The 27733-nt window shown below is 42.5% G+C and overlaps 1 protein-coding gene across 2 annotated transcripts; it reads right to left on the minus strand.

Moving 5' to 3' along the window:
* Positions 1-319: 319 nt before the first annotated feature.
* vill (villin-like) lies at positions 320-27707 on the minus strand. 2 transcript variants are annotated; one of them, XM_066716898.1, is made up of 20 exons: positions 27591-27707; positions 16206-16289; positions 15090-15164; positions 14451-14644; positions 13271-13379; positions 12702-12812; positions 11908-12113; positions 8860-8938; positions 8393-8491; positions 7799-7952; positions 7310-7410; positions 6266-6403; positions 5680-5838; positions 5392-5571; positions 3199-3344; positions 2951-3095; positions 2610-2798; positions 2353-2421; positions 1952-2203; positions 320-881 (listed from the first exon to the last, which is right to left on the minus strand). In XM_066716898.1, the coding sequence occupies exons 2-20, from the start codon at positions 16275-16277 to the stop codon at positions 768-770; spliced, it is 2592 nt and encodes an 863-aa protein (XP_066572995.1). In that variant the 5' UTR covers positions 16278-16289; positions 27591-27707; the 3' UTR covers positions 320-767. The 2 variants fall into 2 exon arrangements, with proteins under 2 accessions (XP_066572995.1, XP_066572986.1); XM_066716889.1 differs by lacking the exon at positions 27591-27707 and adding an exon at positions 21580-21881.
* Positions 27708-27733: the final 26 nt, after the last annotated feature.

Raw genomic sequence — 27733 nt, forward strand, 5'->3', positions numbered from 1 at the left:
TGTGTCAGGAATATTAACTCCAGATAAAGTGAGAGAAAAGGTCTATTGAACTTCACACGAGAATCAAGAGGATAAGGACTTTATTAGCAGTCTTTTTTCTTCAATTGCTTCAATGGACTTCAAATTAGTTTTCATTGCATCTGAGCTCTCGGCTAAATCATTCGAGTAATTATTAACTAAATGTAACAATTGCTAGTATAAACATTTTCCCACACTCTTAACTGTTGATGAATTGCCGATTTCTTCCTCCTCCTCGATTGTGGCCCTCGAGGACCACAGCTTTGGATCACTGGCTTAAGATCGAACCTGTAACTCTGGCTGATGGTTTGATACTACTTTATTATTTTGCTTTACATAAACTTGTGCAAGGTTAGACATTTGCATAATGAAACCTGAATGTAACAGTTGTACAGATGCATTGGATTTGGTAACGACTGAAACATTCTGACGTGGGGGAGTGAAAGATAATACCGAGCATGACTGGATCACTCCCCAACACCACAGTGACTCCATACCCGAGAGGATCTCTGGCTGCCCTTTAATACTTCTTTGTAACGGAGAGGGATGATTTAATAAGGAATTCTGAAATGGGTTAAGAAAATAACTTTGTTCTTCTCACATGGCTATGTCCACATCAATCATCAATAAATGAGTCTGGTAAATGATATTTAATTGACCTCTGGCTTAGAAAACTAAGTGTGCCTCACATAATCTGTACACAAATGGTTTGGCATCTCATATTTCTCAACCAAAGTGGTTCCTGTGCCTCAAAAAAGTCCGGCTGCCTTCTTCAGCTGCTTCTGACGCCAAGCAGGCATACGGTAGAAATCAGAGCGAGTCGTCCCCAGAAGAGTCTTAAAGTCAGCATCGGACAGGTACTCCTGTTCAAGAGAGGGAGATGGATCTTAGAACTGCTAATATATTTTAAAGGACCAAGAACAAGACACCTGTGTTCTTGTTTATATATAAAAAGTGCCAATAAACCAATTACAAACAAAATACATATTCTCACAATTCATATCTAGGAAAAACAAAAGGTTAATATCAAGGGAAGCAAACATTTTGTTAATTAAGTTTGAGGTTTGTGTTCAAACTCCAAAGAAACCAGAAAATAACATTAAAAATAAATGATACAAGTTTAGAAAGGTAAGAAAGGCTCTGCTGCCACCAGCTGTGCATTCTGGGTAATGGAAAAGCACGAACAAAATAACAGCCATAACCAGCATAACCAACCGTTTATCAGCATTTTTAATTTGATCAGTACCCTAAAATATTTCCAGTCTTTTCATTGTAAACTACTTAAAATAGCATCCTAACGCAAACAACATTGACTGCAACTTTGAATGAATCATTATTGTAAACCTTTTCTTGTGTACTGTGTATTTTGGTCCACCTCAACTCTCTATTGCTTTGAGATATTTGTTGGCTGAGCTCAACCCAGTAGGCAAGGTTTCCAGGCTGTGAGCAGGAAAGAGATACAGACCCTGCAGGACCAAGGATCCCCCCTACCATCACTGTCAACGACTACAGTGTGAAAGTTGTGTGTTCAGGATGTGTGTTCATAGTTGGTTATGGTGCCCACAGATGTCCAGCTGCTCTACAGAACAGTCCCAACGTTCGTATTCCTTATTCTTAAAAAAGTTGAGCTCCAAAACTGTGATCATGTAAACAAATGCTATCAGGGAACCATGTGGTTAACGTTGATATCTCAGTCGGAAAGCGTAGGGGCATCTGGAGCACTGAAACAGGCTTCCTACCCCCGATAGCAGCCCATATCAGAGATACAGAGGACAATACCGCCTACGCGATCTGTTCAAACACATGGACTGAGAAAATGAGCAGGAAGAACTGCTTGACATCAACAGTAGCACAAATCAAAAGCGACTCTGGTAGAGCAGGGGTCAATCTACCACACGAGTCAGTCTCGTGGATTCGGCAATCTCAAAATCACCTCTTTCTTGGTGGGGTCCACGCCCTCGGGCAGTTCGTCCACGGCCTTGTTTATGAGGAGCTCAGGGACCATGTCTGAGGAGGTGCCCCTGGGGGGGGCCGTGTCGGAGGAGGTGCCCCTGGGGGGGGCCGACTTGGTCTCTGAGCTGGAGGCATGGCCGCTGTGGGACTGGTACACGGGAGGGGAGCTCACAGGCCCATCCGGAGCGCTGTAACCACTGCTGCCCTGGTTCAGGTCCGTGTTGTTAACATCCTTCAGAGAGACAGAAGTCAGATACAACTAATCCTCCAACACAAGAAAAGAGTTACAGTAGACAGCAGATCGCATGGAGGCAAAACCAGTCCCCCCTATCAGTTGTAATGCCAGTATAAACAGGTTCGACTGTGGGATTCAGTACTCACGACAGTAATCTGTGAAATGGATGCCACGTCTCCCAGCTTCTGTTTAATTTCCTCATAGGAATTGCCACCCTGAAGAAAACAGAGTGCGTTTATGTATGACTGTGTCTTCTGTAAACTAACCAGAGTAAGTGTCTCCAATAAAGCAACATTATGAGAAGGCCATTGTCAAATGTCACGTTTTCTAGTCTCTACACCTCTACAATCCACCTTTATTGGTTTGCTTATTGGCGACCCGTGTCCAGGACAGAGACACTTACACTCCACTTATGAGGGTCCCAGGCGTTGAACCAACCCGTGAAAGTTGGCGGCTCGTAGCCCTGTTTCACCATGATGATGGGGGTCCGGGGGTCTCTGTGCGCTGGGTGGGTACTCAGGTACTCTCCGGCACTGGTGAAGGCTTCTTTTTTCTCATACTCGTTGGCAGATTTACCAATCCACAGGAAGATCTAGCGAATACACAGAGAGATAGGGCTCCATTTCTGACATTTTGATTCATGTTGGTGGTCAGTTAAAGAAAAGCGATTGTGTTTAAGACTTGGGTGCTGAATACGTTTTAAAAGTAACTGTACTGAAGACTGAAGCTGTAACGCCTGCTCACCTCCTCCCAGGTGTCAAGAAGCATGACATCGTCCTCGTCCAGGTCATCCTGGCTGAAGTCGCCCACCTCCGTCATCCTGAATTGGCCCGTCTGATTGGAGCATTCAAACAGCTTGGGCTTGTATGACGGCTCCTGCTGCTCGAACCTGAGTGTCAGACACAGGACAGGTCAGGTGATTGTCAACCCGCTGTATCCGGCTGCTTTGTTTAAACAGCAGAGTTGTGTGGCCATGTCTCGCAAAGACTCACCTCTTGTCACTGGCGTAGGGTGCTTTACCCCCCAAGGCCACCCAGAAATCCGCGGGCTCCTTGCCCTCCATGACTGTCTGCTTGTCCTGCCTGGAAATGATGTCAGCCACCGACTTGCTCATCTCTCTCTCGTCTCCGCTGCAGCCCTGCAAAGACCAGCAGAGACTTAGTGCTCAGGCCTCACAGACAAACGCCATCCCAAACCAAAAGAGACAGAAAGACAACACTTTGTCTCAAGCTGGATTGAAGGTGTACATTTAAATGGAGAGAAAGCATTTCATTGTCAATGTCATCCAAGACAACCCCAGGTTTTGCATAACTTTGGAGGCTATTTGGCATCAACTGGCACGGAGACGAGAACGAAAACCACACAGATTTCAGGATATTATTGTTTGCATTTTTTCCATTTGCTTAGAACAACTTGTGTGTGTGATTTAATAGATACAACAAAAAGTACAATAACAAAGCCACTGGTGCAGAGCTTAAAACAGTAATGCAAAGGACATTGTTTGCGAGGTATCACTCATAGTTAACTTTTTTCTTGCATCTCCGTCATATTTACAGATATGATTCAGTCTTTCCACATACAGTGGGTGTTTAATTTAATGGAAGCACAAATAATACATCAAATACCATCCTGTGCAAATGGGTTCATGACATATGTAGGAAGACAGATAATACAATGGCAGCATAAACACTAAAATGAATTGGTAAACAAAGACTGTTTCACTGACATGGAGAAATAAGAAATCTGTGTTCAATAGGCTATAACAAGTGACACAGAAATACAAAGAATGGAGCATCACTCCATCAAATTAAATTGAAATGTATTTGAATGAATGAATAAATGAAATACAAAAAGCCAACTGACTTGATGAGAAAATGGGGCTTAGTAAACAGTACAAAAAAAGGAAACCAAAAATACAAAATTACTTTGTTTACTTTGAGTTAGTGCCACAGTGCCAGATAATTAGAGAAGACATTGTAAACCTCGAACAGCTACATGGTGGCACTGAAAGAAAGCGATAATGATTGGTCACATGACTTAAGCCAGATTTATGCTTCAGTGTAGATATGCATATGCATCTTTGCTAGCGACGCAGAGAAGGCGTTTCTGGGTTTTCAGTCTTGCGAAATCTCAACAGTGCGTTGTGCGTCTCTGGGGCCCTGCGAGTAAAGCAAGCGCTGATTGGTTGAGCAGGGAAATTCTAAGTGCTGGGGCGACTGGTGTACAATGTATGTCTGTAGGCACTGCAGCAGGTCAGAGAAATGATGTGGTGACATACGAAAGTATTTAAAATGCATCCCCATCATCCACAAAAAGCATTTGTGGAACTAACAGACTGCACTGGCCTGGACATGTGCAGAAGTCTCACAAAACTATGGGGCGCCGTGTCATTAATAGTTTCGTGCACATAATAAGTATTTTGTCCCTCGAAATGCACATTTCAAGCATATAATTCACATTTCGTCATCATAATTCACATTTTGTCCCACAAAATGCCCACTTATTTCATGCTTAGCAATTTTGTGGACGAAAAGTAAAACGTACTTTGTCATCCGTGGATGGAATGAACAGCCGAGAAAAATACATTTTGTGCACCATTCAACCTGTCACCAGCCCTACACCTAATGCAAAATAATTAGCATTCATGATCAAACGGGTGACTAATCAAGGCATTGATCCAGAGACCAGGGTTTGCAACATAATCAAGATTGAATTCCAAAGGAAAGTTGGAAACTTGCTGAGCTGACCAAGACAGACAGATGAGAGCTATATCACCTGCAAATCTAATATAACACAATGATAATGAATATATGATGTGTAGAAAATCGCATGTTTCACCAATCAACCTGATTATAAATATTAAACTGAATTACTAATTGTATTGCAAAGACCAGATTGTGGGCTATATAATATTCTGTATAGCCTGTATAAACTGCGGGTCGATGGTTGGAGAGGTATGTATAGCTTAAGTGTGAAGAGTTTACAGCTGAAATGCTGTATGTGTATTTAAGAATACACACACACAGAAAACTTCTGTAGCTTGTTATGTGTGAATGCGACACTGCCCCCTATCCCGTGTCAACGTTACATGCAAGTATGTTGGTAGACACCTATGCGAACGTCTGCGAACAATGCCTGCACAAGTACGCAGAGACGCAGACGCAGAAGCATAAATCAGGCTTTACCTTGCCAAACCACAGGTAACACATGAGGTCCGTTTTCAGCACAAAGACATCGTTGGTGTTGAGGGAGGAAGCGCGGGCCGCGACCTCGATGGCTTTGGTGTTGAATTCATTAGATCCTCTGATCTGGAAGAGCCTGGGGCCTGGAGTCGGGCTGGCCACTGCACCACGGCCTGTTCCTCCCTAGATATCAACCACAAACACCTCATGTAAGCAGTGCAACTCCTGAAGATCAAGCAGGAACAGAGACGAAGATAATAACTCCGCTTGGAAGAACAATTTGTCTTTTACCTCATAGATGATCAGCCTTCCCTTAAAGATGGCCAAGAAGTGACGTGGTTCCTTCCCCATGGCCACTCTGATCTGCACCGGGGCGCCTTTGTACTCATTATCCACGTTGACAGCCTGGTATGCACACGCGGTGATCTCATCTTGAGTGGCATGGCGACCCTACACAGACAAAGACAGTCAAAGGAAAAAGGGCTGTTTTGTGAAAGCATTCCTGTCTGTTAATACAGATCGACGGCATGTGTCATGCAAGTTGCTGCCCATGTTTGGGACAAGAACTGATCTTAAAGAATTTTGAAAACTGAATTCCGAGCCGGGGACGTTAAACAGATTTCAACATATAATGGTTTGGACTCTGGGCTTCAGAGAACTGCGCGGCATTGATTTGCTTCTCGGCCCCATATACAATTCATCAGCTTTGAGAAATCTTTTCAGAATCTATTCTTCCTGGAACTTTTAATCTGGGCAACTGCTGAGGAATAACCACAACTGAGCAAAAAACACACAAAAGTGTATAGAAATAGCACAACATTCAGATTTCAAAGTAACTTTAAAATCACAATATGTATATCCGCCCAGTTGTACCTACCTGCCACATGTAAAGAATGTACTGAGGCTTGCTGGCTTTCATGTACGTGTAGAGCACCAGGTAACAATCCCCCCCATAGAACTGGCCATACGTGTTGGCAGGAACCTCCTTGAGCTCGAGTTTTTCAATCCGCCACACCTAGCAAATCACAACACATCGTTACTGGAGCTGCTGCAGTGGACAGGCCAAACAGAAGCCTTGACAGCAGGCTGTTTGGACCAAGATATAGTTAGAAAGTTCACAATCATTTTAGAAAATAAAATTCTTTTAAATGGTAATTAATAAAGCAGTCTCCACAAGAATTTCAATAAAGTAAGTTTCATTAGTCAGTGCCAGGGCTGCTGTATTGTTTTTAAATTTGTCTTGTCAAGAGTGCTTAGACTGCCTAAACATATTTGCTTCCCCACTTGAGATGACAATTGTTTTATATGGAAATACACTTAGAAAACTCTCAAACTGAAGAGTGTGAATCATCGGGAGCTCCAGTTATGAGCCGCTCACTGGCCAAAACCATAACAAACAAAACGACAAATGTCTCGTCTCCGAACGGGGCTTGAAATGATCATCAGATCGTTTTTCTTCAGCAGAAGAGGATCACATTCTGCCGAATCGACACCCAGGGGGACAGGAGTTGTCAGAAAGCCAGAAATAAGAGATTGACATTGATTGTAGACTCCATTACTTGACAGTATTAACATTCCAGTATGTTGTACAGTAAAACAATACATTACACATGGTGTGCTTAAAATGTAAAGGTAGAGTATAAGAGCATAATGAAATACTAAACTAATCTATAACTTGGAAACTGGATTCAAAAATATGACATACAATTAATATTGACACTATTAACACTAGTTAAATTCAGTAGCTGCAACATGTCAACATTATTAACATGTTCCTTTCAAACACACACACACACAGTTATTGTCTGTACTACCCATTGTTATAATTGAGTCACAAGACACGCAGCAGAGAGAAAAATGATCTTCTGCTTTCTGCTTACATCACTGGCGCACATTTACTGTCCATAACAAGAAGACCCACTTGCACTTTTCCAGACGCGTCATCCACCATCCTCTGCTGTGCTGCCAGCTCTGGCCTGGCATGGAGCTCCATGACATCGAACTTGGTCTGCTCCACCTTGGCTAGTTTGGTGGAGAAATAGCAGTTTAAAAGAGGCACTGGTTGCACACAGTATATTTCACATAATAACTGCATGTGGTCTTTGAAATAGGATGTTATTCTCTATGGGAATTTACAAAATAAACAATATTTAAAGCAGTTTGCAGACTGAGGACAGAGAAAACTAAACTCACTGAAGCTTTCCAAATATCTTGATACCTTTCCTCATAATATGTTTCTCAACTGGTTTATAATATAATATTTGAACACAGCAGTGTGCAATTAGCTCCTCCTGGCTGCTCAGTCACAATATTTAGATGTTTTCTCTTTCTACACTTAATCACAGAGTACGTGTGTGAGTTGTTTGGTTCTTTCCTAAGAGCAGAATCAGTATAATAATGGGACAGGTACCGATCTTGCCCACAGAGTAAGTCTTGCCCATGCCCTGCGTCTGCCCCTTGTCGGTCCAGGACTTGAAGAGCTGTTTGAAGGTGGCTGACTCGGCATCCTCGGCCATCACTTCCACGTTGGTGGTGGAGGGGTAGTTCTTAGCTTTGATAAAACCCTAAAGGAAGGTTGACATTCATTCAACTTCTGCATTGCTGTTTATTTATAATACCTATAAATGCACATTATTGTTTGGATTTCTCCAGAAATGGTAAACCACTGCTTTAAAAGCGTTACTTGCAGTTATTAGGTGAATGGTTTTCTGTTGTGTGCCGTTGAAGGTGCTTCAATGGGCTTTTTGTACTGGCTATATATCAATGGATTACTAACATATTAAAACAAGACAGTTAAAACGTTTTACTGTCTGTTCTTAGAGCAAGTGAGTGAGTACAGAATCCAATTTAATATTTTCAGCACAGGCAAATCTATTTCAGCGAATAAATCTGACACAAAATACATCCTGCAACTACATGAACCGTTACTATGATTACAAAGTAAGGCCTTAGCATCACATTAGCATCTGTTGTTTCTTGAATCCACATTTCCACAAGCGCTCACCACGGCTCTGCTCAGCGCACACTGTCTCTCCTCCCGGGACGCCTGCTTCCCCTTCCAAACGTAGATTTTGGAGCCTCCCTGGTCCACGATGTAACAGTCCTGATCAAGAGGAAAGAAATCGGGTCAACGCCATAATCTCTGTTTAAGAGGCAATATTGAATGTCCTTTCTAAACAAAACTCATTTTTAAACCCAACAGGCACATCAGAACATTTCAAAGAAGGCGTAGTTGGTGTTATGAGTGAACGTGGAAGGAATTAACCTTCTTAAATCTAAACAGTTGTTCTTTCTTTCTTTCTTTCTTTCTTTCTTTCTTTCTTTCTTTCTAGGTAACATCAGGGTTCATGAGCCACAGCGCTGGCTGAATTCACGAGGATTTCAGTAAGATGGACAGATACTGTGCGACGGCACGAATGAAGGTGATACAGGTGAGTGGTCGCCTGGCAGATAGGAATGAAAATGAGTTACCGTGGAGGACAGCAGATCCTGAGTCAAGGGTTGTGTTGCAATCTCCTGCACAACCAGGTTACCACTGGAGTCGGAAACACTGCACAACAAACAACAAAACCAGTAAGAATGTGTTTAAGAAAAAAGATAAGATCTATTATATATATACACTCACCTAATGGATTATTAGGAACACCATACTAATACTGTGTTTGACCCCCTTTCGCCTTCAGAACTGCCTTAATTCTACGTGGCATTGATTCAACAAGGTGCTGAAAGCATTCTTTAGAAATGTTGGCCCATATTGATAGGATAGCATCTTGCAGTTGATGGAGATTTGTGGGATGCACATCCAGGGCACGAAGCTCCCGTTCCACCACATCCCAAAGATGCTCTATTGGGTTGAGATCTGGTGATTGTGGGGGCCAGTTTCGTACAGTGAACTTATTGTCATGTTCAAGAAACCAATTTGAAATGATTCGACCTTTGTGACATGGTGCATTATCCTGCTGGAAATAGCCATCAGAGGATGGGTACATGGTGGTCATAAAGGGATGGACATGGTCAGAAACAATGCTCAGGTAGGCCGTGGCATTTAAACGATGCCCAATTGGCACTAAGGGGCCTAAAGTGTGCCAAGAAAACATCCCCCACACCATTACACCACCACCACCAGCCTGCACAGTGGTAACAAGGCATGATGGATCCATGTTCTCATTCTGTTTACGCCAAATTCTGACTCTACCATCTGAATGTCTCAACAGAAATCGAGACTCATCAGACCAGGCAACATTTTTCCAGTCTTCAACTGTCCAATTTTGGTGAGCTTGTGCAAATTGTAGCCTCTTTTTCCTATTTGTAGTGGAGATGAGTGGTACCCGGTGGGGTCTTCTGCTGTTGTAGCCCATCCGCCTCAAGGTTGTACGTGTTGTGGCTTCACAAATGCTTTGCTGCATACCTCGGTTGTAACAAGTGCTTATTTCAGTCAAAGTTGCTCTTCTATCAGCTTGAATCAGTCGGCCCATTCTCCTCTGACCTCTAGCATCAACAAGGCATTTTCGCCCACAGGACTGCCACATACTGGATGTTTTTCCCTTTTCACACCATTCTTTGTAAACCCTAGAAATGGTTGTGCGTGAAAATCCCAGTAACTGAGCAGATTGTGAAATACTCAGACCGGCCTTGTCTGGCACCAACAACCATGCCACGCTCAAAATTGCTTAAATCACCTTTCTTTCCCATTCAGACATTCAGTTTGGATTTCAAGAGATTGTCTTGACCAGGACCACACCCCTAAATGCATTGAAGCAACTGCCATGTGATTGGTTGGTTAGATAATTGCATTAATGAGAAATTGAACAGGTGTTCCTAATAATCCTTTAGGTGAGTGTGTAATATATATATACACACATACATACATACAGTGAGGGAAAAAAGTATTTAATCCCCTGCTGATTTTGTACGTTTGCCCACTGACAAAGAAATGATCAGTCTATACTTTTAATGGTAGGTGTATTTTAACAGTGAGAGACAGAATAACAACAAAAAAATCCAGAAAAACGCATTTCAAAAAAGTTATACATTGATTTGCATGTTAATGAGGGAAATAAGTATTTGACCCCTTCGACTTAGTACTTGGTGGCAAAACCCTTGTTGGCAAAACCCTTGTTGGCAATCACAGAGGTCAGACGTTTCTTGTAGTTGGCCACCAGGTTTGCACACATCTCAGGAGGGATTTTGTCCCACTCCTCTTTGCAGATCCTCACCAAATCATTAAGGTTTCGAGGCTGACGTTTGGCAACTCGAACCTTCAGCTCCCTCACAGATTTTCTATGGGATTAAGGTCTGGAGACTGGCTAGGCCACTCCAGGACCTTAATGTGCTTCTTCTTGAGCCACTCCTTTGTTGCCTTGGCTGTGTGTTTTGGGTCATTGTCATGCTGGAATACCCATCCACGACCCATTTTCAATGCCCTGGCTGAGGGAAGGAGGTTCTCACCCAAGATTTGACGGTACATGGCCCCGTCCATCGTCCCTTTGATGCTGTGCAGTTGTCCTGTCCCCTTAGCAGAAAAACACCCCCAAAGCATAATGTTTCCACCTCCATGTTTGACGGTGGGGATGGTGTTCTTGGGGTCATTCCTCTTCCTCCAAACACGGCGAGTTGAGTTGATGCCAAAGACCTCGATTTTGGTCTCATCTGACCACAACACTTTCACCCAGTTGTCCTCTGAATCATTCAGATGTTCATTGACAAACTTCAGACGGGCCTGTACATGTGCTTTCTTGAGCAGGGGGACCTTGTGGGCGCTGCAGGATTTCAGTCCTTCACGGCGTAGTGTGTTACCAATTGTTTTCTTGGTGACTATGGTCCCAGCTGCCTTGAGATCATTAACAAGATCCTCCCGTGTAGTTCTGGGCTGATTCCTCACTGTTCTCATGATCATTGAAACTCCACGAGGTGAGATCTTGCATGGAGCCGCAGACCGAGGGAGACTCACAGTTATTTTGTGTTTCTTCCATTTGCGAATAATCGCACCAACTGTTGTCACCTTCTCACCAAGCTGCTTGGCGATGGTCTTGTAGCCCATTCCAGCCTTGTGTAGGTCTACAATCTTGTCCCTGACATCCTTGGACAGCTCTTTGGTCTTGGCCATGGTGGAGAGTTTGGAATCTGATTGATTTCTTCTGTGGACAGGTGTCTTTTATACAGGTAACGGGCTGAGATTAGGAGCTCTCCCTTTAAGAGAGTGCTCCTAATCTCAGCTCGTTACCTGTATAAAAGACACCTGGGAGCCAGAAATCTTGCTGATTGATAGGGGATCAAATACTTATTTCCCTCATTAACATGCAAATCAATTTATAACTTTTTTGAAATGCGTTTTTCTGGATTTTTTTGTTGTTATTCTGTCTCTCACTGTTAAAATACACCTACCATTAAAATGATAGACTGATCATTTCTTTGTCAGTGGGAAAACGTACAAAATCAGCAGGGGATCAAATTCTTTTTTCCCCTCACTGTATACACACACACACACACACACACACACCTCCTCAGGTGCATACGTACTGGTACAGCCGGACGTTTCCCATCTGGTACAGGTCGGGCTGGTCGTCGGGGGTGGGCTCCTTCAGCGGGCCCCGTCTCTCGCCCAGAACGGCCACCATGATTTTCATCAGCTCGGGGGACTCCGCTTCGTCTCTGCCCTCCACGATGCCGATCTGAGCCCGTCCACCGCGCTCCCGGTCGCGGATTCCCTGCGCCAACTCCATCGCCTGTATGGACACCGAGACAGATATCGTCTTGTTCAGTAGGACCACAAAAGTCTTTCAATCACAACTTAATCTCGTGTTAATCTCAGCATCTCTCTGTTGACTAGTGCAATCCTACAAATCCTGATTCAAATTGAGTGAGGTTGGTTGACTATTATGTCCTCAGCCATGGATATGTGTCGTTCAGTGCTTTATTTTAATTTCCCAGGAGGTGACCTCTGAACTGGGCCAGGCAGGTTGTTTACAGAGGTCGGTGATGTTTCTGAGCATCTCACTGGGGGAGAACACTATTTTCAGCATCAGTCTCTGTTGCTGTGTGGTTATATTAGAAGTTCATGGAAATCATTAACATCATTATTATAATAGAAACCGGAGATGCGGTTACTTGTTGATTAAAATGAACCAGTTCCCTTTAAGCACTAAAGAGCAAGGTTCCCAGAAATGCATTTGCTGGCGATAAACCACTCAATTTTCTATTTGGTTTCATTAGCAATTAAACCTCTGCTATTAGCATAAAAGGTGAAGGTTACCCAAGAGTAATTCGAGTTCCTGGAGTGCACTTTGATTTTTATAAGGGCAACATGCTCTGACCTTTAGCTTCTCTCTCCTGTTGCTTTGCTCTCCGTTCCACTGCACGATGACTTTGCCCATGTCCAGCAGGAATATGTCTCCAGTATTGAAACTGTCCCAAGAAACATTCACCTAGAAAAAGGAACAGTTAATGCTCAACAGCCCACAGTCCTTCCAGGAACCTTTTGTGTCAGTGCTTGAATAATGGCCAAAAGCTCTTTTAGCTTATCTGTAGCTCTTCCTAAACTCATAGGGTTAGGATAAGTTAACAGGATGATAAATAGCATACACAATTTTATTATACAACTGTGTTGGAGATGTGGTTTACTGTGATGAAAAATAAATAGTATCCCACTCCACACGAGGAATTAGAAGACGATAAACCCATAACTGCAACAACAGCTCATGCAAGAAAAATGCAGTTATGTCCTTGAATTCTACACATTGAAGGTTGTCCCACACAGAGCACCAGCTATGCAACAGGAAACAGTGCAGAGGAGGAGACACATCTGTGATTAATGCCAAACAGGGGAAAATATAACCAGGCGATCGCAGCTTTGAGAAGCTTCAAACACACGCCCACCGCTTACCTCCGTGGCGGAGACGCGTTTACTGCCCTTCACATGAAGCAGGCGTAGAATGTTGTAGACGTTGGTCTCTATGTGCCGGAAGCCGGACTCCACTCCACCCTTCTTGTAGCTGTTCGGCACAAAATAGATAAACAGATGCCCGTGTTATTCAGGGAGGAACGTCGAAAACTTTGGTTTATACCTGGGAGCAGATCACCCATGATGCAGAGACTGGGGTTCAAGAAGTTTGAGTGGTTGTGATTTCTCTCTCTCTCTCTCAGCTTTTTTTTAATGTAATAAAATAAATCTCAAATTAAGATATTTAAGATACTGGCGGAGACCATCCTAATTCTTGGTCTAGGTTGTAAAAATTGTATAGCTGATGGGAAATCTCACACCCATTTCAGGTTTTCTATTTTCCGTCGAGGAAATCCATATCTAAAAACCTAGCAAATAACACAGGCTGCTGACAAGAGTGTTGTATTACAGTGGGTTTCCACAATGCAAATTGTTGTCTGTAGCAGAATCGAATGTCCTTTGTGACCTTTTCTTCCTGTCCTTGCACGTTACATTTCAATATTGCCGTTGCTGGTTTGATTTTTTCTTATCAAGTGACAATGATATTAGCAAACACAGAACACTATCCTATCCATTCTTTACCTTTTGTGAGGAATCTCAGATTACTGGGCCTTGAATATATTTGAAATCTATGAAACCCTGTAGTACTATTGTGTAAGTTGAAGAGATCATAGTACTCAGGCAAAGACAGAGTCACTCTCTCTGTACCCCTTACTACCAACACAATGTACAAGGAGTGGAGAAACAATGTACAGTGTACAAGAAGTGCTCATGCTGTTGCCTTTAACTGACAATACTTTGATAACTCTGGAAAGGTGGTGTTTTCCCCTCATGATCTCCAGTGGCATCATATCAGCCCCCTTTTTGTTTCTTAAAGTGAAGAGAAAATGCTTATTACGCTTGGGGCCAAGTGGAATTTTTATATTGAGCATGAATTCAGGGACAATAGTGGGAGGGGACACTGCAGAGATCAGCACAGAAGAAAAACAACAATGCCTGCTTTTCAGATACCACAAGCGAAGGCACTTCAGTTTGCTATTGTTTCGTCCTGCTTCCTGCTTTAGTCACTACACCCTGCAGCCGAACGGACCAGCTTTCCTGGGGGGTGAAAGTGAACACTCACACAATGCCTTTCTCGAAGTAGCTCTGGAATTTGGCCGACTCACAGCCCTGCACCTCCCTGTGCTGGACTGGGCTGCCTCCCAGGTAATCATCCAGCTGGGTGACGTAGATCGCCGCAGCCCCTTGCTCGTCCTGAGAGGAGGCATTGCCGATCCAGTAATGGACATCGACCGGCTGCTTTGGATCCGCTTTGCCCTGGTAGCACAAGGGATGAGTCAGAAAATTAAGAACGACAACATTGATAACTATCATCAGCAGTATAGTTTATCACTTATATATTTTTTCAAAGCAGGAATATGCTAATTCTGACTGACAACAAAGCAAGGAAATATGTGCACTATGGTCCATTGATTCTACACAATATCCCAGTACATTCGTAGCCAATGGAAACCATCCACCAAGAGGCACTGATGCCAAAAGCAAGAGTCGCCTTTCTGGAAAAAGTCATGGGGAAGTTGTATATATAAACAAAAAACAAATCTGAGTGCATCTGTAAAATGATTGTCCTCATTGTGTTTAACCCACACAGGACTGTGTTGTGACCACGCACCTAACAGTTGGCCAGAACATTGCTGGGAAGAGTTTTAGGAGGATCTCCAGGAAGACGGTCCAGGGACCCTGGCGTGCGGTGTTTACTCACATGAATCACGATGTAGCAGTCGCCTTCAAAGAAGTTCCCGTAGGCCTGCTCTGGCACAGGAACCATCTGCAATTTCTGCATGATGAATTAAGATTGTACATGCACAAGAAAAGTGATTAAAAATAATTGATTAATCTATCCTTCTTGAGACATATAACTAAGATTCTTGTTTGCTTGATTTTACTTGTGATAAAGACTTTGTCAATTTAATTAGAGAAAACAATGAGGAGAATGTGTATTTGTGCCAATGGGAGGTTACAGCCACACAATCAGAAATGTCACCCATGTACACACTTCCTTCATCCCAGCAGTGTTGTTTAAATAGGAAGATCTCTTTGGTAGGGGAGCAAAAGTGCTTATAAACATCTTATCTTCTAATTTAGTAAATCTGATTTGAAAAAATATTATTCTAAGAGGCTACTCATTTGTAAAAGTTATAGTTTTCCTGCATCACTTTTGTTTAAAAATGGTTTGGTCAATTAAGGGTCAATATCTGTAATAGTGGCGTCACTATTTACAATATGGGTTGTATGAAGGGCTAAAAAAGATAATGTAAAATCTGGTCTCTCTCATAAACAATGTGGCAATTGAAGTAATATAAACAATGGCAGGAAGTATTAAAGTTTATATAAAATATTTACAGTCAAACAGGATGCAACAATGGGATGACCTCTTGGTGTGGAGTGATTTGCGTTTAATTTACAGTTAATTTGTGAATCAATCAAGCTGTAACAGCCTGAACTGCACTCTTGCATTCAGTGCCATTATATTATAATATTAATACATATGTTGTGTAACTCCCTTCAAAATAAAATAGTTGTTTTCTTAAAACAAGTCTTCATCCAAACAAAGTTCAATTCTAAGCATGCAGCCCTGGTGTGTACAGTAAATATGGGAGGAGAAATAAAATATCTAGATGTTTAGCCAAGTTCCGTCCGTCTTTAAAGGGAAGTTTCCAAGAAGAAACACAGATGTGACATTGATTTTCACATATTGCATGGCTCATCTGATCCTAATGGTGTAAAACCAGAAACACTAAACTCAGCATTTCAAAAGACAACCTTTATCCCAAAACCGAAAAGTGAAACTTGAAGCAGCAGGTGTAGCATTCCTTACATTGATGGTCCATATCTGCAGCCCGGGTTTGTGGCGAATGCTTTTGAAAGCCTCTGGAGTTTTTTCAGACATTTTGGCAGGACTCTGTAATCCAAAATAAGTATGAATAATGGAAATACATTGTACTTGGTAACCTTCAAATGGAGGTAAATTAATTGTTACACTTGCAAGACCTGTTCCACACACAAGTACTATCGGAATCCAGAGTGATGCAAAGTTTTTTTATCCTCTGGAGAGGGTTGCTTGGAAAGACTAAAACGTGAACATACCTTGCAACCTCAGTTTAAATTAGTAAGACAAATGGGAACCAAATAGGAAACATTACTTTTATCTATAAGACGTGAAGGTTGAAGGTCAGAGATGGCTTGGTGCTTTACTGTTGTCATAAAGGATTTGGATGAGAACTCATACCAGAAACACAGTAACAAATGACTAAAAAAAAGCCTTTGGCAAGATATTGTATTAAAATATCAGAACAGAGAATGTCTGAACTTTGCATTCAGGATTCAAATAAATGGATGATCCCAACACAGCTTTCAACACTTGCTTTTACATTCTTCAATATCTATACACCATGCATTCTTAAGCATCCATTCTGTTCTGTGGATAAACTCTATATCCCCTAGATTGCAGCATAAGCACAGCAGAGGAGATTGAGGCAATGTGTGAATACAGGATTTCATCCGTATTATTCGTGCAGTAACCTTGTTGGTTCGTACAGCAACATCGATTCCCTGACGATCTTCGTTCTTTCGCAACCTGAGGTTTTCCATCAGAGTGATGAGAGGGTTATACATTAACCTCTTCACACTTGTCATGCTATTAAATGGCTAACTTACAATACCAGTATTTACACAGTATTTGAATTACATTATTAAAGCAGGACTATCCCACAGTACAGACTCCTGGAAGTGTAATGTCGTGCATTTACAACACCTTCAACACTGTGTCCTTGTTTTGTATACTTCTGTAAGGTAGGAAAAGTAAAAAAAAAAAAAAAAGATTGGAATGTAAATAAATAAAAGTAAAAGTATTTGATTAAAGCACGTTTAAAATGCTTGTGCATAGACTATAAAATGTAAACATTCTGTCCTCATTTGGAAAACCACTTTCCAGAGATGTTTGTGAAGGGAAGCAATTGTTAGTGTGTTGCAAAATTGGATCCCATTTGCATTCTGCTATAGGTTTACACGGTGAATGCAAAGTGATTGTTTACCTACAAATGCATCCCCTGCCACAGGTGAGAGTGAACCATGTGACCTATTGGCTAAGGCTCTGTTGGGCAATGCCTTAACTTCTCTTCAATAAACACGGCTGATGTTTGAGAAGTACTTTATATCCCCGTGAAGGTAGAAGGTATGACTGAGTCTGAGCCAGTCTGAAAAGTAATTGTATCTGACATCATCTGACATGTGGAAGAGGTGGAAACACAGATGTCAGTTTCGAAAATCTTTATCCACTGTAGTGCCGAAAACTGTGACCTCTGCAATTTTAAACATTTAGCCTATATGGATAAATAAAATGGGAAAATACATGGCAACATAATGGTAAGATAAATCAATGCAAAGCTTCCCGGCAGGTACAAGTGACTTTCAATATAAATGTATAATGGGTGGGACTGATCTACAAAAGGTCATGTCAATTCATATTCTCTTTTAGTCAATCTGTAGAAGTGATAGGGAACAAATGGCAACAATGAGGGTCCTTTGTATATTTGATCCAATTGTTTTTCCTTTTGGCTGTGAAACAAGGAGTTCGAATCCACTTAGAGTTCTTTATTCATCTTTGTTCATCAAACTAGAGAGATCACATTGTGCACCTAGAACACAGAGGAGACAGCAGAGATAATTCACTCCCTGCACAGATTAACTTAACTATCGCAACATCTCTAGGTTGGAAGAAAGGGAGATCAGAGCGAGATGCTGACCATTCTGTAAATGATTTACACCATCAGTCCAGCCCAATAATTCAAAACACAAACCAGGCTTAAATGACACAAACATGACACAGACACAAACACATAAGACTGACTGATCTGAAGATATAACACCCTCTGTGCTACATAGCAGACCATAATGATATCGATATAATTTACTACTGTTACACATCACACTTTATCCATGGGTATGTAAAATAAATGCATAAACAAACAATAAAAAAAAAAAAACTTTCACCATTGTGTTTTAAGATCTGAATGGCAAATCCCACTATGCGAAACAAAACAACGATTGAGAAAAAAAGTGAAATGCTGCAATACGTGTAACTACCTTATTGAAGAAGAGTTGAAACATGTTTCACAATGGAGGTGATGAGCGGGGAATCTACGCAACAGGAGATGTTACTCATGTGTGTGTAAAGGGAGGTACGGCCAGGAATACAGAAACTGTGTTGGTCAGGGCCGTTGCTGAAGGAGAGCGATTATTGAATCGTGGTATATCAACCCTCCCACACACAGACTGGGAGACTCCACTTCAGTTTCGTTGGATTTTGCCCCTGAATCAGTATTCTTCATAATCGACTGTTCCTGTAGCCTGGGTTTATTAGCAGTGTCAGAAAACGGCATCTTATAAACTGACATCGTGACTGCAGGTCACCAGTCAATCTATTAAATCGATCAATCAGTCAATCACTTCAGTCATCAATCACTCTAAATGAGCTTGAAGACATAATTGAGATTTTAAACTGTTTTATGGGAAACAGAGGTCTCAGTGTGTTGTGATTAATCACTGAAAACACACAGGTGAGAACTGTGGCAAAGCATTTCAACACATTTCACCTCCCTGAGCAGCCTGGCCCTGTTCTTTAATAACCTAAAGGAGACTCCTCCTTTCTTCCAAGACCTTGACTACAGCTGCCACGCAACACAGGGAGCACACACATTGACTGGTAAATGGTGGTGCTCCCGGGGGGGTGAATGCTGTTTGAACAGGAGTAGTGGAGCAGGATGTGTGGAGGTGTGGGGTTGACCGGCCCTGCTTAAAAAGCTCTCATAGGAGGGTTGTCTTAAGGTGAGGCCAGTAAAGGGTGGGAGAAACCAAAACATCTGAGATTCCGGAATTTGTATTGATGTAAAAATACAAGTTTAGCTTTTTAATTTTTTTTATAATTGACATTTGAATTGAAGTATACCGATTTATCGTTAACCTACACATGACTTTTACTTGATAGCATAATATGCACACAATCGTAGGTTCTTGCATTATATCACTTACTTTAAGTTTTAAAATGCATGTTCTTCAGTAAAATGGATTTGATTAGTCAAGACTGGGTGGAGTTTGGCCCCTATTGTGCCACACAGATCCAAGAGCTAGTGCTGTACTACAATGTGACATGAATTAATCTGCTCTGTTATCCGATGACCGTGGGCAGAGAGCCTGCGGCAGGGAAAGAAAACACCTTTAACCGCAAGACAGTGTACGCAATGCAAATAGGCCCAGAGAACTCAAACGTGAAGGGCTGTCGAGATCAAGTCAGCCAGCTGTGTGAGTTTCTACAAAAGAAGCACACATGCAAATCTCGCAAGCGATGATTGTTACACTTGCCTTCAGTCCTGTAATCTTAACGCACCTGACCAGCAACCCTCAATCCAAAGCAAGATGTGTTTCGGTTTCCGTTTTCACATAGTGATACTGTATCTAAAGCTGCTTTGCGGGGAATGGAAACAATCAAACTTATTGAAAGAGTCGAGGAAAGAAACTTCCCTACATACCACGGAGAACAACAAGTTCATTGACGAGACAGACTGGTTTATCGTGATATGACTCAACAAACTAGGCTGTTCAGGATTTATACAACTGCAGATGTATTTTCTTCCAAATTATAGAGGGAACACAGATTATGATACAGCCAAGTGTGGAGACCCCACATACAGCAGGAGCAGGACTTCGAATCTCAGGTGTCTGCGACTCACTGAATTGATCAGGAGTCCAATCATCAGGTCAGGTTTTCAAAGCATCTGCAGTAAGCGTACAAGGTACCATACTGACACAATATTGTGACACTTTTCAATTGCAGGTGGGTACTAAAAGCACGGACCACTGGAATTGTGGGAAAACTTATAAGGACTACAGGCCGAACACTGAGGGGAGAGGGAGAGAGGCTGTGACTGGTCAGCCCAGTCAGGGAGGACGGACACAGTGCACTAGCTTCAAATAACTTACACTGGGACTCCCAAGTAGCCTTTGTAACAGGTCTTGTGGTACATGCTGCGGGTACGATGCTGTTATTCCTCTAGACTTGCTACAGTGTCCAAACTCCCTGCGTCAGGGGGCCTCGCTGTTGGCACGGCAGGTTCGTCGCTGAGGAGATCAGATCCCCAGACGGTGGTTAGCGTACGAGCAGGGTCTGAACGCACACGCCGCACCTTTACATTCAACGACTGTATAACAACTTGGCCATGCAACGACACCTAGAGATTTCCAGTAACCTCCTCATCAGCAGAAAGCACACCTCCTTAAATACAGCCTCCGAAGATGATGAATCAGAAAGCTTACCACGCCCTTGGCACCCTGGGAATCATCGCCTTACTGAGATTTTTATTTAGAAACAGAGAGGCTGACTTTAAGGCCGAGGCTGGGAGGTGATGTCATCCCACAGTCACTGATAGCTTAACCAGAAAACCACAGGATCGAGTGGAACTCCCAGTTTTCTTTTCATACTCCCGGTTAGGTGGGGTGGTAGTGGCGAACATGTTTGAATGAATGTACAATGCTGCTTCTTTCATGTGATCTTTTCCTTTCCCAGAAACCCCCAAATCAATGGAGAATAACATGTTATACATCCCCACTGAATGAGCCAGAACATCATTAAAGCTGAAAACTTTCCTGTAGTAACTTTACAAATGTAGTATATTGTACACAGTATGGTGTAAGGTGACCGTACTCTGCAAACCATTATTACAGGCTGTGCTCATTCACTATGCCTATCTGTATAATGATTAACTTGTACATCCAAGATCATACATTAAACAAGGTTTCCTCAAGGAAAACGTCCCATTGCCCTTTTCCATTAACCTTTTTTATCCAAAGGGATGCTCACAGCAGAGGGGATATATATATATTTTTTGCAGCAACAGATTCAAACAAAAAAACAAATGAAAAATCTTTCACAATTAAAATAAACATCTTGCTAAATCCAATCACAATAGCCTAGCAAAAACTTTAGACATTTCAAACCATTTCATTCAGGACCCACCAGAGGTCAAAAATAAACACATGCTTGACACTCCCAAAATGCACCTCCCTAAGACACGCACAAACTGGAGGACACGCAGACTTCGGTCTCAAAGAGTCACTTCATACAGGCCTTCCTTTTTCTGACATAAATAAATCATAATAAATGGCAGAAGAAATACAAGAAAATAAATAAAACTTACCTTGTACAGCTGAAGGTAAGGAGGGAGCTGCCAGGCAATTCCCTGTGCGTTTCGTGTGTGTGTCTGGAGGTGTGTGGATAGTTCAGCAGCCTCTCTCACCTGCTGCTGTAAAGCTGAGCAGCGAAATTAAGACAGCATGTTTTGTATGGAGCTGCTCCCCCACCCAGGCAAACACACCCACAGCGCTCACCTGCTCGACAGAGGCAGAGACTCAGCCTGTGTTATCACAACACGGGCTCCCGAGATAACTGGCCTGGGCTGTAGTATCCCATCACTGTTTCTCACCACCTTTTGACTTTACACAAAATTTTATATGAAAAATGTATTGACTTTCTTTCACTACTGTGGGTCTGTGCCTTAGGCAAACGGCAGCAATGGGAGGAGCTGTGCATGCAAAAACAATACAAATTCACACGGGTACACTATGAAAAGGCTGGCCTTTTGTTCCCTCCAGCATACAGTGTGTTGCAACACAGAATTACAGTCGCTGAGAAGCATAGAGAGACACTATTTAAGTAGGAGGAGGGATGCATGGGTCAGTAACACAGAGCTCTTGTAGTTTATTAAATACAGTAGATATGAAACCATGTTTTATGGAAATCAGCTTTATCGTGATGTATGTTAAACAGTGTTCATGAGAGCAGACAATACAATTTCTCTCATATTTAATGACTTCACAATAGTACCATCTATAGCTAATCACAGCTGTTAAATATAATGAATGAACGCTTTTATTGAATTGAATTTGCACACATTTCAGGAGGGATTTTGTCCCACTCCTCTTTGCAGATCCTCACCAAATCATTAAGGTTTCGAGGCTGACGTTTGGCAACTCGAACCTTCAGCTCCCTCCACAGATTTTCTATGGGATTAAGGTCTGGAGACTGGCTAGGCCACTCCAGGACCTTAATGTGCTTCTTCCTGAGCCACTCCTTTGTTGCCTTGGCTGTGTGTTTTGGGTCATTGTCATGCTGGAATACCCATCCACGACCCATTTTCAATGCCCTGGCTGAGGGAAGGAGGTTCTCACCCAAGATTTGACGGTACATGGCCCCGTCCATCGTCCCTTTGATGCGGTGCAGTTGTCCTGTCCCCTTAGCAGAAAAACACCCCCAAAGCATAATGTTTCCACCTCCATGTTTGACAGTGGGGATGGTGTTCTTGGGGTCATTCCTCCTCCTCCAAACACGGCGAGTTGAGTTGATGCCAAAGAGCTCGACTTTGGTCTCATCTGACCACAACACTTTCACCCAGTTGTCCTCTGAATCATTCAGATGTTCATTGGCAAACTTCAGACGGGCCTGTACATGTGCTTTCTTGAGCAGGGGGACCTTGCGGGCGCTGCAGGATTTCAGTCCTTCACGGCGTAGTGTGTTACCAATTGTTTTCTTGGTGACTATGGTCCCAAGCTGCCTTGAGATCATTAACAAAATCCTCCCGTGTAGTTCTGGGCTGATTCCTCACCGTTCTCATGATCATTGAAACTCCACGAGGTGAGATCTTGCATGGAGCCGCAGACCGAGGGAGACTGACAGTTATTTTGGGTTTCTTCCATTTGCGAATAATCGCACCAACTGTTGTCACCTTCTCACCAAGCTGCTTGGCGATGGTCTTGTAGCCCATTCCAGCCTTGTGTAGGTCTACAATCTTGTCCCTGACATCCTTGGACAGCTCTTTGGTCTTGGCCATGGTGGAGAGTTTGGAATCTGATTGATTGATTGCTTCTGTGGACAGGTGTCTTTTATACAGGTAACGAGCTGAGATTAGGAGCACTCCCTTTAAGAGAGTGCTCCTAATCTCAGCTCGTTACCTGTATAAAAGACACCTGGGAGCCAGAAATCTTGCTGAGTGATAGGGGATCAAATACTTATTTCCCTCATTAACATGCAAATCAATTTATAACTTTTTTGAAATGTGTTTTTCTGGATTTTTTTGTTGTTATTCTGTCTCTCACTGTTAAAATACACCTACCATTAAAATTATAGACTGATCATTTCTTTGTCAGTGGGCAAACGTACAAAATCAGCAGGGGATCAAATACTTTTTTCCCCTCACTGTATTCAGATTTAAAGGAACTGGAATACCATAACATGCCCCTTCTTTAAATACGAAACAAATAAACAGTTTGTTGGAACATAAGTTCTTGGCCCCGAGGCATAAATGCCTGTAATCATATTGTAGTGATTCTGAAGCCTCACTTCGAGGCCTGGGCGTTTCCGTGATGAGGCAAGGTCGCTGCACTGTGGCGTGGGAGACCGGGGTTCAACAATGGGATGCCGAACCTGCATCGGTCTGTCTCAGGGGAGATGTAGGAGCAGTACAAGGATGTGCTCTAGCTACAGGTTAGTAGTTATTAGCACAATTAAAGCAGTCTCCAGCTGGCCAGACCTCTGCTCTACATCAGAGAAACCCTTCATTCTAATAATAGTTTGCTGTTTTAAAGACCAAAGGCACTCTCACCCGCAGCAACCAGTTTGTCCCGAATATGACTGGATAGCTTCACATATCCTGTGATCTCCCAAGCACGTATAGAAGCATCCATCTCCCTCCTTAACATATTACCCCTTTACTATATGGGAGTCTTTTACGATTTGATAAGGTTTTCATCAGACACATTTTAAAGGTCGCCGCCTGTGAGTGAAAGCTATTATCTTTGTGGTCTAACAAGGAGACGGCAGGCTGGGCCCCCGCAGTCGAGCACGCTGATGTCTTCCAGCGCGGAACACCGGGGTGGCTTCTGAAGTCGAGTTGAAAGCAGGGCCTCATTAACAGGCTGAATGGTCCCAGAAGGAGGTGCTTCAGAAAGTCCTGAAAACGCCTGAATGTCGGTCTCACTGAAGCCATAATGCATCTTTGATCAGCACGTCTCTGACAGCCTCCGCCAGAAGCGGTTTGGGGAGGAATAAGTTGCTTAAGATTGCAATGAATTCATTTCACATTCAGAATTGGATGCAGTCGATGCGTACTCCGCTTGAATTTGAACATATAGGATAGGACTCAAAAGTACTAGCAGGGTTCGTTTTAAGGAGGGATAGTCTAATTGGCTCTCACCCCTGGTTTACCCTATTGAGCTTAAAGTACACACAGTGTCCTAAACACTACAAGACTATTATCTTTGGTAACTATCCTTGTCCTCCCTTTGCCATCTCTTGACTTAGTTGAGTTTTACATACATCACAGACAGCACAGTAAGCATTCTTTGCCATTTTACATTTTGTCTTATTGTCACTGTAGTAGAATTAACTGTTCACTTCTTTATAGAAGATTTTAACATTAAAGCCCCATTCACTGGAGACTGCAGGAAACGCTTCCCTCCAATTAGACTTGCACTCCACAGAGGCTTCTTCCAGTCTGTTTCGAATAACTAAAACTGGTGCAATTTGCTTAAAATCTAATCACAACATTGGCATGTCTTTTCACATCACTAATCCAAATCCCACTCTCCTCCATTTTGTCTTGTCAATGAAGTGTAGCTACTCCACCGTGTTTGGTGAATGCAACACAAATCACCATTAAATCAAGGAGTAAAGTGATCATTGATCAGTTGAATGTATTACTCAACATGTACCACTACTGTAGTTATTCAGAAAGACCAGGGACACACAGATAAACTCATTAGCTGCTCGAGTCCCTTACTGTCTTCACATCTAACACGGTCCTTCAGCCTCATTGCTCTAATTGTTTGGTGCAGCTTATATTTTACCTACAGGGTGTGTTTGATACAATAAACAACAGCTCTAGTTTCTTTTTCTGGTGCTTTACTACAATGCAGGCAGACAGGAAAATCTGGTCCTCCGACATCTCCCCGGGGAATTCTGACTCTTATACTTTTGTCCTTCATTTGTAATTGTGATTCATTGGTAGGAATACTGCCTGATCCCATTATTGCCCCTGCATTTTGAGACAAGATATATATGTGAATGTGTAAATTAAGCCTTAAACCTTACTGTATTATTGTGAGTCAGATTTACAAAAACTAGGCTTGCCAAATTGCCCAATGGTTTAAGAACGCTTCATTTTTAAACCTGCAGCTCATTTACTTAGATGTACGCAATTTGGCAAACAGTGCACAGTTAAAAACTCTGCTTCCCATCAAAGTCAGGACCGCAGAGTCCCCATCCACCCATCCGGACACGTGTCTAAGACAGGAGCCTGACCTCCTGGGCTGCTCAGCTTTATACTACACTCTGCTTCCTTGTGCTGCTGCTCACTGGTGTATTGTTGGCATTCCTACAGTTTTACTGCAACATCTCCTCTGCCCACCCCTCCCTTTGGCACATATCTAGGTCTGAACTGAATTAGTGCTGCACTTCTTAGCTCACTATTCTGGTATGCATGCTCATTGTATTGTGTATTGATTTTATTATTGCACTTTGTAATGCTTCAACATGTTTCTTGTGCTAACTGTAAGTCTCGCTGGATACGGGCGTCTGCTAAAAAATAATCACTACAAAGTCTCGGACTTGCGAGATGCTGGCTGCCATTACAAAGCTGCCCATGGCACGCACAGTTCCCACAGAGGAGGTTCTCGCAGGCCGGCACAGCTGGGCGTTCGCCACCCGCTCTCTGTCTCAGTGGGAGATAACAGGGGGGGTACTGGAGCCGGTCTGTGACGCAAACCCAGACAACAGCCTTTCATAGCTTCCTGCACCCAGATGCAGAAGTGGGTCAGTGTTTTGTTAGAGGACACAGGGCCGGGACACGGTGGCTCCCTGGCTATTTGTCTGCTAGCATGTTCATAAAGTACTATGCACATTTTTGTCGGGCTTAGAAGTTCCCTTTCTTTTTGTCGGAGTGCTTTTAATTTTGTACATTTTGTAGGCTTTGAAAATCACTTTTAAAGCATCCACTCCCACCCCCTTACAATACATTGTAGTGTCACTCAAATTCGCAATCTATTACCCATAGCCTAAAACTGGATACAGTGCACATTAAACATACAGTCTATTTGTCATTTTATTCTTTGGGGAGTTTTGTTTTGGTGAAATCCAAGACAAGATGAGGTTTAGGAAAACAGCCCCACCAGGTGTTAATCTGTAGAAATGCAGGCAAATCTTTAGCACTCAACTATGCGTACAGCATTAAAACAGGAGCAGGCTAAACTAAGATCTAAATGTGGTGCCTTATACCAGAGTTCGTATGCTCATTTTAAAAAATCTTTCCAAAACAAAATGGTCAGTTCTTTGCACAAGTTGCAAAATCCAGTAATGCTTACATTTATGAAAATTATAATGGTTGATTTCATATAGTTTACAGGATTCTTTAAAAGTAATTTATCAAACACCCTTAAGAGGTACATGCCAGTAATTTAAGTAAGGAAACGCCTAGAACTAACATTGTACTGAATCAAACAAGCAGCAAAACAATTTATATTCCAGGACGAAAACAGAATGAATTAAGTGGAACAGCAGACTGTTGAAGAAGTGTTGGGCCTGGCCACAGCTTCTTGCGGTGGCGTGTTTAAGGGTTGTTGAGGAGCTGCAGCAAACTAGAATGAAGCAAAGCTAGAGCACTGGTTACAAGTTTGTGTGTTGTGTGTTTCACATTGGTCTTGCTGGATGTACAGTATCACAGTTCTTCAGTCCACAGTAATACCAGAACAAAAGGCAATGCAGTGTAGACGCATCATTGAAAACTTTCCTGATGGAGGACCAATAACTGTGGCACCTGCTGTAGTGAGCATCAGCTTCCAAAATAATTAAAAACGGCTCTCCTCTGTTCTAACCTTTGTCTACAGAGGGTGCTTTTACATACAGTACACAGGGTAAAAACCAACCCACTGCAGAGCACTAAAGGTGCAATGTGTTACATGCATCAGTTAGTCATGGAGAAAGATATTTTAATTAAAAAACACAAAACAAACTTGGCAAATTATACTGTGAACACCAGCACAAAATGCAACACCACAAACAGGCACATAAAATAATTCAATAACTAGTGTACCGTTAGACAAATTATAATAATGCTAAATATAATGATATACAGTGAGAGACAAAGGGAGGTTCACTCACCTGTGCCGAGAGCAGGAACACTGCATATACTGTCAAACAAGCTTAATGCCCCTCACTCACAGCTCTGTGCTGCTGCTGCTCAGCGCACGTTGTACTGAAACGAGGGTCCAAATCACTAGTCAGTTTAATTGCATTATATAAAA

This window comes from Amia ocellicauda, chromosome 2 (genome assembly GCF_036373705.1).
Source record: "Amia ocellicauda isolate fAmiCal2 chromosome 2, fAmiCal2.hap1, whole genome shotgun sequence".
NCBI classification, from domain to species: domain Eukaryota; kingdom Metazoa; phylum Chordata; class Actinopteri; order Amiiformes; family Amiidae; genus Amia; species Amia ocellicauda.

Bases quoted from the DNA above. Each gene is read 5' to 3' on its own strand.
- vill (XM_066716898.1), bottom strand. From the start codon at position 16,277: ATGTCTGAAAAAACTCCAGAGGCTTTCAAAAGCATTCGCCACAAACCC. The intron at 13,380-14,450 runs GTGAGTGTTCAC...TGTGCCGAACAG, and splicing joins TACTTCGAGAAAGGCATTGT to CTACAAGAAGGGTGGAGTGG. The intron at 3,096-3,198 runs GTGAGTCTTTGC...TCTGACACTCAG, and splicing joins CCCTACGCCAGTGACAAGAG to GTTCGAGCAGCAGGAGCCGT.